General features: G+C 36.3%; 3 protein-coding genes across 15 annotated transcripts in view; all 3 read left to right on the top strand.

Annotated features, from left to right (window-relative positions):
- The window catches only part of LOC126764886 (RNA-directed DNA polymerase from mobile element jockey), a 224,903-nt gene that overhangs the window by 171,425 nt on the left and 31,343 nt on the right, over nucleotides 1-22,135 (top strand). The gene's annotated exons all lie outside the window — the stretch shown is intronic.
- On the top strand, nucleotides 929-2,274 carry LOC126764921 (uncharacterized). The gene is made up of 3 exons (XM_050482599.1): nucleotides 929-1,744; nucleotides 1,806-1,936; nucleotides 2,039-2,274. The coding sequence occupies exons 1-3, from the start codon at nucleotides 1,530-1,532 to the stop codon at nucleotides 2,095-2,097; spliced, it is 405 nt and encodes a 134-aa protein (XP_050338556.1). The 5' UTR covers nucleotides 929-1,529; the 3' UTR covers nucleotides 2,098-2,274.
- On the top strand, nucleotides 5,083-6,311 carry LOC126764922 (uncharacterized). Its single transcript, XM_050482600.1, has 3 exons — nucleotides 5,083-5,898; nucleotides 5,961-6,091; nucleotides 6,194-6,311. The coding sequence occupies exons 1-3, from the start codon at nucleotides 5,684-5,686 to the stop codon at nucleotides 6,250-6,252; spliced, it is 405 nt and encodes a 134-aa protein (XP_050338557.1). The 5' UTR covers nucleotides 5,083-5,683; the 3' UTR covers nucleotides 6,253-6,311.

The raw sequence follows: 22,135 nt of genomic DNA, 5'->3' as shown, positions 1-22,135 counted from the left end.
TTTAACACATATTATTTCTCCTGAGGCGTAGGTTTTTTATTAGATTTCTAGTTTTGTTGTGAGTTTCTAAGTCCTTCATCTGTTGTTTTCTCAATGTCTCTCAAGTTTTCATATTGATGTTGGTCTATTGAAACGCGTCTTCCAAAAAAAGTTTCTATTGGTCTTTTCCCGGTTGTAGAGTGTATTGAGTAATTATATTTGTAGGTGCAACGATTTATGTAAAATTTTTTGAAATTTGGGTTTGATTCTATTAATCTAACTTGGGCAGATTTCGAAAATTTGTCTACTGCGGTAAGTACAAGATTTTTCTCTGTACTGTATATAAGTATGTATGTATATGAACTATTTCACCAGTATTTTGTGGAATGGGGGTTTCAAGTAAATATGGTTTATTACGATGACGATCGTATTTATTTTCTTTACAGATTTTGCATTGTTTAATTATAGCTTCTATTTTTGCTTTCATTTTTGGAAAATAACATAAAAGTTTATGTTCTTTTAATATTGCTTTGTTTTGAATGTCCTCAACTTTCGTTTGAGGATATCGAATTTTATAATTAGAAAAGTGAATTGCGTATTATTGTTGAATTATTCCCATTATTTCTTCGGAAGTAAATATGCCATTTATCACCGAAGAGTTTAAGTAACGGTTAAAAAGTGAAATTAGGTTTTCTGAGGAAAATGTTTATTTAATTATTACATGTCTATGGTATGTAGGGAATGACATTTTAAATTAGTAACTATCTTCGTTCCCTAAAGAGATCCAAAGTTGGTTTTTGAAAACATTTATGGGTACTTCTACAGTAGGAATTAGGTTGTGCTTGTGTGTCTTGAATGAGTATCTGCTACTATGTTGGCTTTACCAGGTGAAGAATTGTGAGTCGTTTTGCTAATTTTACGTAATATTTTATGAAACGTCTATAGTATCCTGAAAGTCCTAAAATGATCTAAGGTCTATAAGTGTTTTGGGGTATGGAAAATCTACAATAGTTTTTACTTTATATGGGTTTGTGGAAATACCAGCAGAAGAAATTATGAATCCTAAAAATTTTACTTGATTCGCATTTGTCTGCTTGTGCTATCATATTAGCTTTACGGAGTGTATCATAAATTTTGTCAATATGCTCTGAATGAGATTTTTCGTCTTTGCTAAATATTATTATGTCATCTATATAGACATAACATATTTTTCCTATATATTGTCTCAGAATGTCGTCTAATACCATGTTCAGACCGACACTTAATCACACGATTTCGGCTATTGAGTGGTCTATTCCACTAACCTTACAAATTTATCAAGATTTCGCCATACAAAAATGACAGTTCAAAATCACTTCATCAAAGTGATTTGAAACTGATTCACGCTAAATATCTCTGTGCGACTCTGATTTTGCGCCATCTGTTGGTCACATTTGTTTAATCGCAGCTGATTTTCACACTATAGACTGTCAAAATTTAAAACTAACAGACAAAAAAAAAAAACAAAAAACTGCCGTTTATTACAAACAAAAGTACAAAATAAAAACAAAATGGAAAAATCTAAAAAAAAGAAGAGAGTTGTGTGGAGTGAGGCTGCCGAGACCGACTTATTAGAGATATGGCAACAAAAAATGCCAGAGCTGCGATCTATGAGAAAAAACAATCACATATATGACGAAATGTTTTGTGCAATGATGCTGGCTGGACACGATTATACGTCCACGGAAATAAAGATAAAATTGCACAATTTCACTAACAAATACAGGTAAGTAATAAATTATAAAGTAAACATATAATATTAAATATATTTTTTTTTTTATTTTTAGACAAGAAAAGCAGAAAATTGGCCCTTCGGGTGGCTCCCCTAGTCGGTGGAAATATTATGAGGCGGTACACCAAGCAGTAGGCGGCTTTAAAAGTTTTTGTTCCGCCGAACTTGTGGAGGATAGCATTGTGGGTAAGTTTAAAGCGCATTGGAGTAGATTCCAATATACGTATTAAAATGAAAAACGTTTATGGAATGTTTCTTTACGCTTTTATTTGTTTCTTCTATTTTCAGTTGACATGAAGGAGAGTCGCCGCGCCCAAGCCAGGCGATGGTCCTTCTACGTCGCGTAGTTGCGCTCGGCCATCGTCAAGCGATGCTGTAAGGAAGAAAAAATCAGCAATAACAATAATAAAAGCGTCTTTCTCTCCTAGAAACATACATTAATGATTCAAAGGAAGTGAAGGACGCTTTCATTGACTTCCTTCGTCCCCAAAAATAGATTTAAAATTTTTCTTTTAAGTTTTAGTTTTAAGATATACATATACATATAAATAAATGAATACGAAAATGGAAAATGAATATGAAAATATATATGTATATAATATATAAAACATAGAAATATCTGTTTTTTTGTACTGGAATTAAATTATGAGATATTTAAGTATGGATCGGTTGCTGGTAGAGATTTAATAATATTTCAAAGTTGAATGCAATAACTCACCGAAATACCGAACGAACTCTTGTCTTATTTCCTCTGCTCTTGGGTTTACGTTTCCACAAATGAAAGAGACGTTTTCTGGCAACTGCCGAGATTCGTTTTCGATTTGTTGTGCTGCAATCCACTTTTCATTAATTTCATCATTTTCCTCATTTAAAAAGTTGTGCAAAACGCAGCACGCTGTGATGACAATTCTCGTGTTGGCCATGTGGTTATCCAAGCCTTTCCCAACCCGTCAAAACCTTCCCTTTAAAAAATCCAAAGTCTTCTCTACCGCTCTTCGGCATTTCGAGAGTACATAGTTGAATTTTTTTTTATTCAAAGTTTGGTTCACACAAAATGGGTACGGTTTCATCAAATGTTCATCAATTTTGAACGCAGAGTCGCCCAACAAAACGACTGGAACATTAACTGACGATATTTGTCTACTCAATATAGTAGATTGTGCCAACTCGCTTTTTAAAGATAAACCCTCAAATATTGAAGAGTCATTACAACGACCTGGACTACCAACGTTGATGTATATAAAGCGACATCTATAACATTGTAATGGGGTTTCGTCCATAGCTGAGGTATGCTCAGCCGTTCCAGGGTCTGCCTTGGGACCCACGAACCCTTAGCAAAAAATATTTACTTTTTGTAATAGATGTATCCACACCCCTTATGTGAACAGCCAGACCAGCTTATATTTATATGGCGAATCAGGTGGAATCGATTGGATTTGGTGTGCCAGGCCTGTCGAAGTCGGCACGGTAATTACGGTAAGGTGGTGGTCCTTCTATATTCTGGTGAGGGGGTGGAAAATGCCTTCCGCATCATCGGTGCTATCGTCACAGCAGCGGTATGTGCCACTTACAGGTCACTAAAAACCCCCCCTCTAAGGAACCGCCGCCCACCCTGGGACCGCATTTGCATTACTTCAGGGTGGAGATTTACGTCTGCGCACCTGCGTCCAGGTCCCGCTTTTTGCTGCGAAGCAAGATTGCTGCGAAATTCTTGATAATCTCCCAGTTTGCTTCACTCTCCAACATGACGCTGATTAAATTGTCCGCGTTTATTGGGCCAACCATCTAATCTAAGTATCCTACTACTTCTGCGGAACGCGGTCCCGTATTCCTCGTCTTGAGCATCTTTGTTTTGTTGTTCTTTATGTTGTCTTATGTCCTTATGGGAGCTTGTGTTCAAGGCCAGGTTCAGGCACGAATCAGGAGCTCGTCTCAAAGAAACCTGTACGCCCACAAAAATTTTGGCAACGTGCATTGAACGTACTTGAAGACCTGCCAGTGTTTTAACGAGACGGAGGTGAGAGCAGTAATAGCAATATTGGTTTCCAGTATTCCATAATCAGAACCTTACTGGCCTCGATTCTGATGGGCGCTTGTCCAGGGTTTTCGCCGTCGTCTGTGCACTTTTGGTGCTGCTCACTGTATGGTTCCCTCGTCGCTTTGTTGCCTCCTTCTCGTGGGTAGGTTCTCCCTCGGTGCAACCCCAGTGGGGGTTGTGGACGCTTATTTAAAGGCGGCATCTTCTCGCCTCTTCGCTGGAGGTTTATTGGGCGTATTAGGCGTTTTGAGCCAAGCCCTCCTCTCCTGCAGCTCTTGGTCGGGGGCTGCGTACTATCCGCCAGCTGTGACCCCGGTAGTAGCCTGAGCTCACCCTTACCAATTTTGAGAATGTTCGTTTATTTATTTTAACACATATTATTTCTCCTGAGGCGTAGGTTTTTTATTAGATTTCTAGTTTTGTTGTGAGTTTCTAAGTCCTTCATCTGTTGTTTTCTCAATGTCTCTCAAGTTTTCATATTGATGTTGGTCTATTGAAACGCGTCTTCCAAAAAAAGTTTCTATTGGTCTTTTCCCGGTTGTAGAGTGTATTGAGTAATTATATTTGTAGGTGCAACGATTTATGTAAAATTTTTTGAAATTTGGGTTTGATTCTATTAATCTAACTTGGGCAGATTTCGAAAATTTGTCTACTGCGGTAAGTACAAGATTTTTCTCTGTACTGTATATAAGTATGTATGTATATGAACTATTTCACCAGTATTTTGTGGAATGGGGGTTTCAAGTAAATATGGTTTATTACGATGACGATCGTATTTATTTTCTTTACAGATTTTGCATTGTTTAATTATAGCTTCTATTTTTGCTTTCATTTTTGGAAAATAACATAAAAGTTTATGTTCTTTTAATATTGCTTTGTTTTGAATGTCCTCAACTTTCGTTTGAGGATATCGAATTTTATAATTAGAAAAGTGAATTGCGTATTATTGTTGAATTATTCCCATTATTTCTTCGGAAGTAAATATGCCATTTATCACCGAAGAGTTTAAGTAACGGTTAAAAAGTGAAATTAGGTTTTCTGAGGAAAATGTTTATTTAATTATTACATGTCTATGGTATGTAGGGAATGACATTTTAAATTAGTAACTATCTTCGTTCCCTAAAGAGATCCAAAGTTGGTTTTTGAAAACATTTATGGGTACTTCTACAGTAGGAATTAGGTTGTGCTTGTGTGTCTTGAATGAGTATCTGCTACTATGTTGGCTTTACCAGGTGAAGAATTGTGAGTCGTTTTGCTAATTTTACGTAATATTTTATGAAACGTCTATAGTATCCTGAAAGTCCTAAAATGATCTAAGGTCTATAAGTGTTTTGGGGTATGGAAAATCTACAATAGTTTTTACTTTATATGGGTTTGTGGAAATACCAGCAGAAGAAATTATGAATCCTAAAAATTTTACTTGATTCGCATTTGTCTGCTTGTGCTATCATATTAGCTTTACGGAGTGTATCATAAATTTTGTCAATATGCTCTGAATGAGATTTTTCGTCTTTGCTAAATATTATTATGTCATCTATATAGACATAACATATTTTTCCTATATATTGTCTCAGAATGTCGTCTAATACCATGTTCAGACCGACACTTAATCACACGATTTCGGCTATTGAGTGGTCTATTCCACTAACCTTACAAATTTATCAAGATTTCGCCATACAAAAATGACAGTTCAAAATCACTTCATCAAAGTGATTTGAAACTGATTCACGCTAAATATCTCTGTGCGACTCTGATTTTGCGCCATCTGTTGGTCACATTTGTTTAATCGCAGCTGATTTTCACACTATAGACTGTCAAAATTTAAAACTAACAGACAAAAAAAAAAAACAAAAAACTGCCGTTTATTACAAACAAAAGTACAAAATAAAAACAAAATGGAAAAATCTAAAAAAAAGAAGAGAGTTGTGTGGAGTGAGGCTGCCGAGACCGACTTATTAGAGATATGGCAACAAAAAATGCCAGAGCTGCGATCTATGAGAAAAAACAATCACATATATGACGAAATGTTTTGTGCAATGATGCTGGCTGGACACGATTATACGTCCACGGAAATAAAGATAAAATTGCACAATTTCACTAACAAATACAGGTAAGTAATAAATTATAAAGTAAACATATAATATTAAATATATTTTTTTTTTTTATTTTTAGACAAGAAAAGCAGAAAATTGGCCCTTCGGGTGGCTCCCCTAGTCGGTGGAAATATTATGAGGCGGTACACCAAGCAGTAGGCGGCTTTAAAAGTTTTTGTTCCGCCGAACTTGTGGAGGATAGCATTGTGGGTAAGTTTAAAGCGCATTGGAGTAGATTCCAATATACGTATTAAAATGAAAAACGTTTATGGAATGTTTCTTTACGCTTTTATTTGTTTCTTCTATTTTCAGTTGACATGAAGGAGAGTCGCCGCGCCCAAGCCAGGCGATGGTCCTTCTACGTCGCGTAGTTGCGCTCGGCCATCGTCAAGCGATGCTGTAAGGAAGAAAAAATCAGCAATAACAATAATAAAAGCGTCTTGCTCTCCTAGAAACATACATTAATGATTCAAAGGAAGTGAAGGACGCTTTCATTGACTTCCTTCGTCCCCAAAAATAGATTTAAAATTTTTCTTTTAAGTTTTAGTTTTAAGATATACATATACATATAAATAAATGAATACGAAAATGGAAAATGAATATGAAAATATATATGTATATAATATATAAAACATAGAAATATCTGTTTTTTTGTACTGGAATTAAATTATGAGATATTTAAGTATGGATCGGTTGCTGGTAGAGATTTAATAATATTTCAAAGTTGAATGCAATAACTCACCGAAATACCGAACGAACTCTTGTCTTATTTCCTCTGCTCTTGGGTTTACGTTTCCACAAATGAAAGAGACGTTTTCTGGCAACTGCCGAGATTCGTTTTCGATTTGTTGTGCTGCAATCCACTTTTCATTAATTTCATCATTTTCCTCATTTAAAAAGTTGTGCAAAACGCAGCACGCTGTGATGACAATTCTCGTGTTGGCCATGTGGTTATCCAAGCCTTTCCCAACCCGTCAAAACCTTCCCTTTAAAAAATCCAAAGTCTTCTCTACCGCTCTTCGGCATTTCGAGAGTACATAGTTGAATTTTTTTTTATTCAAAGTTTGGTTCACACAAAATGGGTACGGTTTCATCAAATGTTCATCAATTTTGAACGCAGAGTCGCCCAACAAAACGACTGGAACATTAACTGACGATATTTGTCTACTCAATATAGTAGATTGTGCCAACTCGCTTTTTAAAGATAAACCCTCAAATATTGAAGAGTCATTACAACGACCTGGACTACCAACGTTGATGTATATAAAGCGACATCTATAACATTGTAATGGGGTTTCGTCCATAGCTGAGGTATGCTCAGCCGTTCCAGGGTCTGCCTTGGGACCCACGAACCCTTAGCAAAAAATATTTACTTTTTGTAATAGATGTATCCACACCCCTTATGTGAACAGCCAGACCAGCTTATATTTATATGGCGAATCAGGTGGAATCGATTGGATTTGGTGTGCCAGGCCTGTCGAAGTCGGCACGGTAATTACGGTAAGGTGGTGGTCCTTCTATATTCTGGTGAGGAGTAGTCACTCCCAGACACAGTGTTGACTGTACGGTACAGTGCAGTATTCTATGGATCCCCTGCGAAGGAGAAATTATAAAAATATTAATATGTCAACCGAACGCGTTGGCCTACGGTTAGCCACTCCTCGAGAACTATTCCTTTTCTCTTGTCTGTACTTACGTGCGAGTCGCCTGTTAATCGCGTTAGTTTGGTAACGATGCACTATGGTGTGCAAGCAGTGGTACTGACGCCGTTCGAGGCAGCGCAGCTGTGACTGATATATTAACGGTGCACTAGTATGCAGTCTGCGGTAGTGACGCTGTTCGAGGCAGCGCAGCTGTGACTGATATATTAACGGTTCACTGGTGTGCAGGCTGCGGTAGTGACGCTGCTCGAGGCAGCGCAGCTGTGGTATCGCAAACCAACTGAGACTACGGTCGAGCCATTGCGCGCACTGATTTCACACCGATTGGTGTGCTACCTTTTCAACGCAATGTCTACAAAAACTAACTACTTCACTTACCACTGCATATTGCTGCTTGCTGCTGTATGACCGTCCTGGCTGGCGAGTTGGAAGAAATGATCGAATTTGGTGTGAAGTGCTTGCTTATATAGAAGCATAGCGCAACTTTGGTCAGCGTAGTGAGGTAAATTGTGTGCGTAGCTTTGGTCGATGCAGTGAGGTGAAGATATTTCTAGTATGGTGGAAAGCACTATGTTGAGGTATGGTAAGGATAAATGATGTACAGTGTTGGAGTAAATTATTGTAAGGTGGTAAAAGCCACTTTACAACATTAAAGAAATACACTAGGTCTTTAAACGAGCTTCATGAAAAAACTTACTTTGCATCTACTAAAGACAAAATAACTGTGGAATACTAGCCTTTGTAATTGTAGTAGTCAACCGCATCTCCTGCAGCTGGGCGAACTTCTATATGACAACCATCTAAAACTTAAAAATATATAAAAGCTCCATTGTAAAAAATTTAACTTATTACCTATAGCTCCTAACACTTGAGGGAAACCCAATGACTCAAAACCATTTAAATACTCGCGCAATTGAACTTCGTTCATTGGAAATTTCTTCAAATACAAAGGCCACAAACATCGTCAGACTTCATGACAGAAATCATTTAGAATGGAGCAGACAGTGCTTTTACGAATTCCGAACATATTTCCAATTCTGCAGAAGAGCCAAGAGCATATAAAGCAATAGCAATGCGTTTTTATAATTGAATTGCTTGCCGGTAGTTAGTGTTTGTCTTCTCCAAGCCTTTAAACATAATGCACAAATTAATGAAGAATGCGCATCATTCGAAAGTTGTTTTTAAAAAATGCATCTGAATTCACCTGGCAATCGACTTCCCAAAACATTTGGCCACGAGTCTGAATTATATACACATTATAAGTAAACGAAGTTATAGTAACAATATTTATACATATACTTGCTTTTATCCAAATAGCCCTTGTTGAATTTGCTCCACATAGACCATCCATTTTTAGTATTACCTGATTATGGAGCAAACGTTTCATTGCTAGGCGGTTAAAATCAAACAATCCCCAAATTATTTCCATTGAGCGGGGATAATTTAGAAAAAAAAACACAATTTTTATAACAAGGTACGACATTACAATACTTTCCTTTAATCAATACTTTGCTGTTTATGGCTGATTGTCAAAAACATCTGATTTATAAATCTCTAACGGCAGTAAGAACAGGGTTGGGATATGAAGGGCTTAAATGTAATCTAATCCCTTCAAATTTTCGATCGGAACATGGTAATGTACGTTCGAATATGGATGGGGCGTTCTTCAGTTCAAAAGGTAGTCTTGTGAACTCGTTCTTTCCGTTGTTCACTGAGAAGGCTGTTTTCTCCACGTCAGATTCCCTAAGAGGAATTTGATGGAAACTGCTTTTTAAGTCGATTACTGAAAAAATTCGGGTTTCTTCTAATTGTGATAATACTTTATTTATCGCCGGTATTGAATATCTGTCAGCAGTTGTAGCTGTAATCAGCAACTATTCTGAAATTTTTGTTCGCCTGATGCATCGTCTTTTTTAGGTACAACCCATATAGGTGAGTTGTATGGTGATCTTGATTTTCTAATAATACCGTCCTCTAATAGTTTATTTATTTGTTTTTATACTTCTTGGTTTAAACTGACAGAATATAGGTATGATTTTGAGTATACAGGTGTTTAAATTTGTTCTAATTTCCGCTATTACTGTTGTTGTGTACATTAGTTTTTCATTAGGTTCTGAAAATAGACTTCGATGTTTTTGAACAAGTTGTTTAATTTCGTTTTTTTCTGAAGTGTTCATACAAGGTGCGTTCCAAAGTAAACAGGACTTTTTCAATCTAGCTCCCCCTGGTGGCGCCATCTATATGTCGACTGGTGTATTAGAATCTGCTATCTTTATCGATTGACCAGTGAGAGTGAGTGAGTTTCATGACATTTCATCGATTGGAAGTGAATTTATCAATAAATAAATAAATTTTATTGCGTTTTAAGTGTCAGTATGTTTGTAGCGGTTCAATTGATGAAACAAGTTTATGGCGAGGATTCCCTATCCCGTAGCAGAGTGCACGAGTGGTTTCAACGTTTTCTAAGTGGTCGTAAGGACATAAATGACGATCAACATGTGGGCCATTCAAAATCCGTGATCACCGGAAATTCCATCGAAACTGTCCGTGAATTCATCAAACATGGATTCCCATGAAAGGAAAGCGTTATGCAGATGTAGAGGCCATTGAAAAGGCTTGCACCGGCATTCAGGCGGCCATACCGGCCAACGAGCCAAAACACTCGTTCGACATGCATGACATGCATACTAAGGACAACAGTATGTATTATGCTGATAATTCCTTTAAACTATCACTTCCAAAAATTGCGTGAAAAGTTGTAAGAGTAGGTAGCAAAAAAAATTTCAATTTGCATTCTTCAATATTAAAAAGATTTAAAAAAGTGTGATGGCTAATGTGTATTTTCCCACCGATTGAATTTGCGTAAAAAGGGTTGTTCTTTGGGATTTGGAACAAAATTTGATTGTATATAGATAGTTTTTATTGAAACTTGTATCAACTAGAATTTTTAAAATTTCTCCACTCTTCGTTTTTCAGTTAAAATAAGGTAACGAAGAGCTGTTTAATCTTAAAAATGGACATCTGTCAGGTCTGTTCGTTTTCGTCGGTTTCTGTTGTATCGGAAAAGTCGTAGTTGTATTCGTTGTTTTGGGAATCATTGTTGTATAGGTTATTTTGTTCACTGTAAGGTTCAAAGTTTGAATTTACGTGAAAGTTTCTTTGAACTTTTGGTTGCAGTTCATTTTTGTTTGAAAAATTGGATGGCCGTTTGACAGTGAATTTGGGATTTGGTCTATTGGCGTAAGTAATAGCATTTGTTCTTAAGCTAACGTCTACATCCATTGGTTGAGGTGGTTCTGGTGGCCTTGAAAGAGGATTATTTGGTGATTGATTAAATGGATTTTGGTTATGGTAACCATGTTGCTGATTTACTGGATATTGGAGATAGCGTTGTTGGCTGTAAGAATTATATATTTGAGTTGATTTTGGTACAAAAGCTAATTCGGGATGAAATTTGGTTTGAGGAAATTAATGGTTAAAAGTTGGAAGAAATTTCTGTTGTTTGTATTGTTGTCTAGGATATTGATGTTGGTAATTACTATGGTCATGCTGATTGTTAGCGTGTTTTGATCTGAATGTTTGATTTTCTAATTTCAGGCAAAGGTGAAGAGCTTCTGGTAGGCTTTTTGGTTCTCTGATGCCGAGAAGCCTAGAAAGGTCACCCGAAAGTCCTCTGACAAACGTGTCAAGGGCTTTAGCACGGTAGTTTTCCGTAAGAAGATGTATTGCTTCCTCTCCTACTTCCATACAACCAATTTTGTTGAGGATTAATGATGTGTGGTGCGAATACACTTTTTGGTAAAATTCGTTAATCGTTAGTCTTCCCTGTAAAAGACAAGTCATTTGATACTCTTAAGTACCAATGTCTCTTTTGTCTGCGTAATGGGTAGTTAAACACCGAGATATTACTTTCCAATCTAAAGGCGTATTATACGACTCTAGTGCTATGTCTGCTTTCCCTATAATTTTATTTCGAATTACATTTAATATACCAAAATATCTTTGTGTGTTGAGGGTTCATATATCCTCAGAATCCGCTCGACACTTTTCTTCCAGGAGGTAAATTCCGAAACGTTCCCCGAAGATTCCCGTAGTGATCGCACTACGTCGGGAATTTTGCCCATTTCGTTTATGTTGTCCCTATATCTATCGTCTATTGTTTGGTCAGTAATATTCTGGTTCATGCCATTATTTAGAATACTTTTTATTATGGCTTGTCCGTCCGTCTGTAATATCTGAGCTACAACGTTTTTAACTAAATGTGCCAATTCTGGCGAAATTTGGTATTCTCTAGCACTGGTGGCCTTATCAAATTATTTGGACATATTTTTTATTTAGATTTTGGTTTATTTTCTTTAGAATATTTTTTTTTTCCTTTTGTTTTTTACAGGAAAGTCGCAGAGTTATTTTACTGTTATAAGAACCGGAGGGTCCCCCGTTAGGTGGTGAATTGCGGCCCTTTTGAAAATTAAAAGTTATTGGCTCTACAAGCCTTTTTTTATTTAGCTTTGTAGTTTATGATTCTCTGGAGGGTCCATTTAGTGGCGAATCGCAGCTTTTATATTATTATTTATTATTGGCTGTCCAAGCCGGTTAATATGTGTACTAAAAAAGGATGAGGTCATGTGTAGAAGTTCACGCAAGTGAGGAAAGTTCTCTGATCGCCATTCACTTGGGAGTGGCCAGAAACGATTCTTTTACTCATGGCTCAAGCAGCTCACGACTTCTGGTCTTTGACCAAGTATCCTCTGGGTAACCTAAGAACATCCGTTCGAAGGCGAGCTAAAGTGAGAGGACGAAACATCCCCTTGTTGGGTTGTGCGCTGGGTTTGGGACCCGCCATGTAAAAAACACTACCAATGAAAAGAAGCAACAAGCCACAGATGAGTGACCCTCCTTTTGATGACGACCATGGCAAACGAAATAAGGCCAACGAATTGAGGGAATGTGCGTAGAATGTCCGGTCCTTAATTGGAAAGGTGCCGCTGCCCAGCTGGTTGTTGTCCTCGTTAGAGTGAAGGCTGACATCACCGCCGTCCAAGAAATGCGATGGACGGGACAAGGACTGAGACGAGTAGGTCCTTGTGGCATTTACTAGAGTCGCCATATAAAGGAGCGCAAGTTTGGCATGAGATTCGTGGTGGGGGAGAGACTCCGTCGCCGGGAACTATCATTCACCCCGGTGAATGAATATCTAGCCACAATCCGCATCAAAGCGAGGTTTTTTAACATATCGCTGATTTGCGCCCACGCCCCGACGGAAGAGAAGGACGATGTGACTAAAGATGCCTTCTATGAGCGCTTGGAGCACACCTATGAGCGCTGCCCCCGCCACGATGTCAAAATCGTGCTTGGCGCCTTTAACGACAGAGTAGGCAAATTAGGTATCTTAGGCACTACGGTCGGTAAATTCAGCCTCCACGAGGAAACATCCCCAAATGGGTTGAGGCTGATCGACTTCGCAGGGGCCCGAAATATGGTTATCTGTAGTACTAGATTCCAACATCAAGCCACCTGGCTGTCTCTGGATCGAAAAACCACCAACCGGATCGATCATGTTGTGATAAACGGAAGACACGTCTCCAGTGTTTTAGATGTGCGTGCGCTCCGAGGTCCTAACATCGACTCGGACCACTATATTGTTGCAGCCAAGATTCGCACCCGCCTCTGTGCATGCAGGTTAGACGTCGAGACAGCCGAACGATTTTCCACTCGACTTGCACTCCTGCTCTCTGAGAGCACTCGTTAACAACTCTGAAACCATTGGTTTTCGTAAAATGCAAAATAACAGCTGGTACGACGAGGAGTGCGTGTTGCAGCGGAGAGAAAACAGGCTATCTGCCTCGCAACGTTACGATCGACTACAACACGTGCAGGATGGGATAAATAGCGAGAGTTGAAGAGGAAAGCGAGACACATTTGCAGACAGAAAACGAAAGAGGCCGAAATGCGTGAGTATGAAGAGCTTGATAAGCTGGCCGACAGAGGTAATGCTCGAAAATTCTACGAAAAGATGCAGCGGCTAACTGAAGGTTTCAAGACCGAAAAGGTGCCAAAGGTGATCTAGTAACCGATGCCCAGAGCATACTTAAATTATGGAGGGAACACTTCTCCAGCCTGCTGAATGGCAGTGAACGCACAACGTCAGGAGAAGGCGAACCTGATTCCTCAATCGATGACGATGGAGCAGACGTTCCATTGCCCGACCATAAAGAAATTCGAATAGCAATTACCCCTCTGAAGAACAACAAAAAGACCGAGGGGGGTTGCACTCCGGGAGTGCAGGCAGAAGTGAAAACTTTAACTTATGGCGCGTTGGGCACGACGTGAGAAATTGTATATAAAAATCAAGTTTATCAAAGAAATGTGGGCACTTTTGGAATAGACATGAAGTATAATAATATAGAAACTATATTCGAAGGAAGTGGTTTTATTTGAATGAGTAAATATTAGTAAATAGTAAGTACAAAATTTATCAATTCTCATCCAAAATTTCAACAACTCTTACATCATCATTATCAGCATTTTCATCATTATTATCAGGATTTTCATCAGATTCTAAAACTGAAACAATAGGTCTATGGTAACTAAAGAATTAAATGAACAATTTTGATTTAAATATATTTATATATCTTGAGATTGCTAAGATTGCGATCATTGGACATCGTTAAATCAAATTCTTCATATAAAAATTAAATTAATGATTGATTTTTGACATCTGCAAAGTTTATGTTGAAATCTCCACTCAAAATCATAGGATAATGATCAAATCTTCTATTAATTTTCATCATAAATAGTGCGGAAGCACCTTTTGAAAAAATTAATAAATTTGAATACAAGAACTCTCGTATTGCTTGTAAAGACTGTTTTGGTGAAATATAAACGGCAGCCATCATTATTGTTTGTCCATTAGAATGGCATTGGGAAATACATATATCCCCAATATTCGAAACATTAGTGCTAAACATATTGGTACGGATATATCTCGCATGCACTTCCATATGATTTGTAGAAAATGTGACCATAGTATCATCGGACCAATGATAAATAGCCACCCCAGCTGCTGGGCGATTGTTTCTTTTGAAACTTGCTGTAAAGTTGAAATTTGGAATGTCAATGGTTTCTTCGTTACTCACATGAGTTTTTGATAATATTAACACACTCATTTTCTCAACAAGAGCATCAACTGATAGGTCATGTACATGTCGTCGTAAGCTTTGACAATTGAATGAAAAAATAGATAACCCTTTTTTTGTAGAAATGAAATCAATAAATGTTTTAGTAACAGTTTGTAAGTTATTGTCATGTAATCGATTCAGTTCGATGGATAAATCATCTCGATGAGTTGTAGATCTCTTTTGGTTTTTGCTTGTGTTTGAATCATCTGTCGGTAAGTTTTCTACTCTGCCATGATGAAATTTCCAGCTCGCTCCTGTATCTTATTTAGTAAGTAAGAACAAACCTTCTATATTAGTTACTCTTGATAAGGCTACGTAAACTAATTCTCTTGAGTGAGAACGACTGTATTCATAAACAATAGCATCTAAAGTACCTCCCTGAGGCTTGTGAATCGTCATAGCCAAAGCCGAAACTAGTGGAAAATGTTTTCTTTTCGTCACTATAGTTTTGTTCTTGTTCAGTGATATTGATGATGTTTGAACAGAAATTGGCACAGCATCTCTGTCGATTCCTAAGCGTTCAATGTCATTTCTTGCCTTAGTTTTGCGCTTTTGACCAGCAGATTTTGGAAACTTTAACCAAATTCTTGTAATTTCACCATTTTCATTTGATTCAATATGAATTAATGTACCTACAGTGCCATAAGATAAACCATCAGCTACATCAATATTTGTAGTTATCATATAAGGCCGGTTGGGAACTAGAATTAATTCGTATGGCCGGTCTCGTCCGGTTTCATTTTGTGTAACTTTTGTCTAATATAAGCTTCTTGGTCGGCATTATGACGGCCAACGAAAACATCCGATGCCAATGAAATAATTTTATTTTGGTAACTTTCAAAATTGTATTGTTGTATTGTATTTGCAAACATAAGTCTTGTTCCTTCCGGACATACAGATTGCGCATATTCTTTAGTAACAAATCTAGATTCAATCACGTTCAATTCTTCTTGTGTTAAAATAGTTCCATCTCCTATTTCCGTTAAAATCGAAGAAAATAGTCTATCTTGTCGCATTACTTTCTTGAGTTGAAATTGTTTAAATTTTCGCCAAGGTGTTTCGCCTGAAATTCTATTTGTAGTTTGCTTGAAGATTTGCGTAGCTTTTACAGGGGGCAATTGACGCAAATCTCCGATAAGAATTACATCCAATCCACCAAAATCTTTTTGAAGCAAGCCAGTTATTTGCCTAAGACATGCGTCAATTTGCTGTAATAATTCTGCAGAAACCATGCTTACTTCGTCAATGATAACAACATTAACATACCTACTGAAATAGAGCTCTGTATTGTTGAGCTTTTTCAACGTTGAGGGGCATTAACCTTGACAGTGTTATACTTAAGGGGCTACACCAGTGTGACAATTTCAAAAAAAAAATTTTTTTTTTTGCTTTTTCGATAGTTTATACATTCAAAAATATTCTATGAAATCGGCAAGGTCGTATCTTGAATAGTTTTTGAATGGCAGCTTTCTAAACAGCGACCGCTCAGAAGTGCAAACATATATAAGTGAAACTTTAAACGCGTTTTTCTCGAAACGACATTTTTCAAAATTGCTGACATCATAACTCAACGAGAAATTGACCGATCGACTTGAAATTAAAACTGGGTATAGTTGAATACATTTGATATACAATAGACTACGATCTTTTTGATTGGTTGAAAATTGTCAATTTAGCAGCATTTAGCATTAATTTTTGGTATTTTTCAAAGATCGTAGTTCATTGTATAGAAAATATATTTAAGTTTAATAAACATTTTGAATTTTTTTGTCTCAGCTACTCATTCGGCCGGAATCATGCTAGCAGTTGAGGCACTTTTTTTTCGGCACTTCCGCAGACAGCACATAACTCCGTTATTTTTCAATATTTTTGTAAAAAACAAAACTTTTAATATAGCTAAAAATATACTTTATTACGTCCATAGAACGTCGAAACATTCAATCTAGTACTTTATTTTAAAAAAATTCACGAAAATCGTCTAATTTTTCATGCGTCACACTGGTATAGCCCCTTAAAGCATTATGCACCGTTGTGCCACCTATGGCTGTAGCAGCTTTTCCGGTTGAAGCACAAGCAATATATGCATTAAAAATTCCATCAGTATCCGAAAATATATTGTAAATTTCCATAAGCGCTTTTATTACAAATGTTTTACCACTTCCAGCCGGTCCAGTCAAATACACGAGCAATGGATCTTTCATCTCTTCGGTTTTCGATATCAAGTGATGCATAGTGTGAAACAAAATTTCTCGCTGTCTCGCTGTTTCGTTAGCCTTGCGCATAAGTTCATAAAATTCTTCATATGGTAAAATGTTTTCTTTCTTTTTAGCAATGGCCCCAAGCTTATCAAATAGCGCAAGTCGTAGATCATCATTTGGATTATCATACAATTCGGCAAATGGATTTTCATCAGGTATTCTACCAACAACCTCATTTATTTCCTCTCCATCAGTGTTAATATCTTCGCAACATAACTCTCTGCAGATCTCCAGCGTCTTTCGGATATCCAGATTTGATTCGAACTCTTTTCTTCTCTCCAGTATAAGTGCTTCATTTTCATCATATAGCTGAATATACCGCATTTCCGCAATAATTTCAGCTTCTCCGTGTGGGAACGGTATGTGCAAAGTAACCATTTCTCTCCTGTATTCATTGTAGTCTGTAGCCATGTCATAATTACGATATCATATAACTTTTGGTTCTTCTCGTTCTACATATTCACCTTTGTTAGTTTTGTAATATTTAGAAACAAACTGAGCAAGAGAAACATTTTCTATAGCATCGGGTCTTTTCTCATATTTGTCGAACCAATTTTCTTTCCATATATCTATTGAATCGTCTTCAAGTTCACTCAATTGCTTCATTTTCTTCTTTACTCTGTGTCTTTCGATTGGCCATATAGTCGGTATAAATTCGAACGCAGTTGAACTTTTTGACATCGGCTCCCTCAATAGATACCATGCAGCTTCTTGACTCCTCATCTTAGTCTGGTTCAAAAGATGGATACTAAGATGTTTAGTAATTTCAAAAATATTGAATTCAGGATGTTCATTCATAACCTCGATGAATTTTCTTTGCAAATTATTAGTCTTATTTACGTATTCTACTACGTAAGCTGCACAAGAGTATTCTTCAGTAAAAAATTGAAATTTTTCCGAAGGTTCTCTTTTTATAAAAACTCGTGGTCTATTAATTCCCGCTCGAATTATCCCTACGTATTCCTTATCTGAATCAATATCATTTTCACTGTAAAATGATGCAAAATCATCGTAGTCATAGATTTCGAAATTTTTACGGACTGAATTGTATTTCGCCTTGTAGTGTTGGAAACAATCTTCTGTATCTTTCATAGGTGTTAAAATCATTGTTTCCTTAACAGGCAAAAATGGAGCATCAAATCTACATTTTTGTTGTCTTCTCGATGCTATTCCTTTATAGCAGGTAAAATAATGCCTATGAGTTTGTAATTTAATATTACCAGGAGCTTCGGTGGCTGATACTGATATCAAAAAATTTATGACTTTATTTATGGCTTTATTGTAATCCTTGTCAAGAGCATCTTCAGGAGCATTATCTAACCCCGCTAAAATATGTGCATGTGGACTACCTCTGTGTTGAAATTCAATTCTTTTGAAGTAATGCAAAACTCTGTATTGTTTAAAAGGACTAAACCTTTTAGATTGTAATATTTTCATAATAACATTGACTAGCTTGTTAAAATAAATAGCGCAAGTTACAGCGTCTTCATTAATGAGAGTACTTTTTTCAATGTAATGCAATTCAGCAGCTTGTTCTGCAGATATTTCCGAATTGTTTTTCAATTTATCCAACAATTGCAATAACTTTGGCCATCCGATTTCAGTGGCACTTATAGTAAAGAAAACAGTAGGCTTACCTAAAGTCGAATCATTGCAAAAATATCTCTTTTTCTTTCTGCCCAATAATATGCTGAATTCGGAATTGAGCGAAGAAATGCCAAATTGGTCTCAATGTAGCCATGCATATAATCGTCTGACTGTATTTGCTCTTTAGTTATTGCAATACCTTGGCCAGCATGTCTGAATGCTATAGAAAGAGACTGTTTGATTCGAAACCTCATGATTTTCATCGCAATGTATAGCAAGTGTTGAGGGGTTACACCTTGTCTATCAGATCTACCAAGTTCACTGGTAGCCATCATGAAAACTGTAGCAACCACACCATCATGGAATTGCCTAAATTGTCACAAATATATTTGTGGGAAAGATAATTCTTCAGCGTGTTCATCGAATAGCAGACTGATTGGAACGTTTCCTGAAAAAATACATATGTTTATTTTGCAAATTTAGCGAATTAAATAAGAAAAGAACAAAAATAAAATAGAGTACCTTCTCCAGGAGCAATGCTCAAGTACATATTTTCGTCCCACATCAATGTTTGCTTCTGAGCTATTAAACTTTCGCCAATTGGTATCTGTTCTAAAATGTCATTGTCGCCATCTTCATCAAAGACAATATCATCTGCAACTTCGCATTCATTGTTGTCATTCAAAAAACGATCATCAACTGCAACACCGTAGTAAGTGTAAAGAGGAGTGTCTTTCAAATATCGTAACCAAACTTGTATGCTTCTTTTCCTTACTATACCATATACGTAACTAGATTTGTGAATTTTTTTTTCGTTTAATATGAACAGTGATGGAATAATCATCATCTACTTGCCTTGGCAACACAGTAACCGTTGTATTCACTTCGATTGGAACATTAATGACCTGTCCATAAATTCCATATTGACCATGTACATGTCGTAGTCTACGAATTTGCATGAACGGAGTTCTTGGAGATATTAACCTTTCGGTTACCAAGTCTAAAGGAAAGTCTTTCAGAGATGCAGGAACAGATGGATATTTAAATCCATTGTAAACAGACATCGGTGGAATACGTTGCTTTTTAATTGCTGCGTCGCAAGTTGAACATAATTTAATTTCCGATAAAGCAGTGTTTGAAAGCAATGGTCTTATAAAATCAATATTTTTTGTCGTATCAATATTTTGTAAGTAACTCAAATCTTTTTTGAACCACAGTCTGTCGCAGACATCACAAGCAAGGCCGAATTCATTTGCAACGAAATCTTTCTGAAATTCTCGATGCGCAGAGGAATTTCGTTGAAAAGCAGAGTATGTTTGAACCTGAACATTAGGTAAGGAAGCATTTACAATCTCAGAGGGAGGTTGACTTGGAACTATTATATCCGCGACATTGTAAATTGGTGGATTGTCGTCAGAATGGCTTGGTGGACCTGTAATTTGCTCGTTGTGTATGATTTATGAATGTACATATGTCATCTGTGGTAAATGGACCAGACGAATGTATTGCTGTCCGAGGTATATAAGGCACATCTCTGGTAGATGGATCAGCGATTTGAGATGAATGTATTACTGTTGAAGGTACATAAGGCAGAGAACGTAAAGTATAGAGAAGGTGCAGGTTCGAATATTTGTTAGATTTATAGTAAGGAATTCACCTCACAGCCACAGAAGTCACGCTGTAAAAAGTTAACACTTTTAACAGTTCTCCACATACTCAACAGAGAACATGAAAATAAATAAATATATGTATTTACGGCATATCGAGCCATAACCGCCGAAAAAATGTATCCCACAAACTCGAAATTTTACAGGAGAAGGTTTTTTTTTAAATTAAATCAGTTTGAATAAAGCCATTATTTTAAAATTTATAATGTAAATATTTTTTTGTATAATACATTTAATTTTAATAATTTTAAATAGATATTTGCATCATAACGGTTGTTTTTGTGGGATACATTTTTTTTGCTTTCCTTCTGGCAACCTATTATTAAAAAAGTGTGTGGGTTACACAAAAAAATTGTTTTAAGGAAGTGACTTCCCGTTTTTTTTTATTTAATTTTTTTACTTAGTCCTTAAAATTAAATTACATTTGATTTAAAAAAGAAAAAATGCATACATTTCTTAGTATATTCGATAAAACAAAAATAAAGTAATGTAAATCATATATTTAAAGTTTTCTGTTAACAAAGTAATGTTATTCATATTAAAATCTTGTAAACTTGAATAACGATAGATAAAAATATATAAAGAACGCTAAATACTGTCTTCCTGGTCGGTTTCAGGTAACAAATTTTTAACAGATCCATCCCATTTTAAATTTAAATACTCGTGTTGGAATTTTACGGGTATAGTTTTTCTATCGCAAAGCGTTTTCAAATCCTTATATTTAGCAGAAGAAATGTTTAATATATGATCATATAATTGAGTAGATCCCTCACAAACTATTTGGGAGTTTCGTCTGGATCGTGGAATTGAATCTAGATCATCATTTTAGGTTTCAGATTCATCAGAGTAGCCATATTTAAGAGTAATATTTGAAATTTTTTTTTCCAATGTAGCAGAGCATAATTTTGTAAATTGAATTTTCACTGAATTTTGAAGTAACGCCTGTGAAAATGTCTTCCAGTCTTTAAAATCACTGTTAGTTAATTCAATACAATTATATTTTCTTGGGTTAGTTCTTGCATTTGATATTATGGTGTACCACTCACTTGGAGCCCAAACAGTCCTATTCCGAATAAACGATTCAATTGTACTATGTATCGAATCAACAGGCATCATGGTGTGTCCAGGCAACAAGTATGTGATTTTTATATTAGTTACAAAATTAGAATTTTCAACAAAATAGGTTAATGTCGCAAGCATAGCTCTGTTTTTGTTCTGTCCTGCGCAGCTATCACAATAAAGATGGACTATCGACTGGGTTTTTCCTTCATCGACTAATTTAAAGTATTGGAAAACAGTTGTGCAAATTTCATTACACCCTCGTTTACCATCCTTTTCTCCCCATAAAAAAAACAAAACCCATCTCTTGTACCACTCTCATAAAAACTTTCATTGTAGAATGAATATTTTCTAGAATAGAACAAAGAAACACTTTTTCCATAGGGAGTATTTAAGACCTTTTGCAAGTCGAAACTTGTACATAAATAAGCCGGATTCTCTTTGCATAGCTTTTGGTCCTCCAAAAATATTAGCTTACATTTCTCTTTGTCCTTTAGATGAATTTGATACTCTTCTGATGAATGCAATTGCTTTTTGGATTCTGTGTCTAAATTATTGTAATTCTCGCATAAGATACATTTATCTTTTTTAGGTAAATGAAAGCCTAAATTGAAACTGTTTTTAAAAATATTACGGAATACTCTTAACGATAACTGACTATTTACTTTATTAATAGTTTTCAAATGTTCTACATAATGCTGATATACAGTTTGGACATTTTTTCTTTAAGCACGGGTTGGGCAAAACACTCGTATTTTTTTTCTTAACTTTTTGCAGCCTTTTAGGTATTCTCTTTTGCTTTCTGTAGCCCCTTTTCCCAACACACGTTTCCTCCTCGACTTCT

The sequence above is a fragment of the Bactrocera neohumeralis genome, unplaced genomic scaffold (assembly GCF_024586455.1).
Source record: "Bactrocera neohumeralis isolate Rockhampton unplaced genomic scaffold, APGP_CSIRO_Bneo_wtdbg2-racon-allhic-juicebox.fasta_v2 cluster10, whole genome shotgun sequence".
Classification (NCBI taxonomy): Eukaryota; Metazoa; Arthropoda; class Insecta; order Diptera; family Tephritidae; genus Bactrocera; species Bactrocera neohumeralis.
The sequence above is the reverse complement of the archived record's forward strand: the minus strand, read 5'-3'. Positions and strand labels throughout refer to the sequence as shown.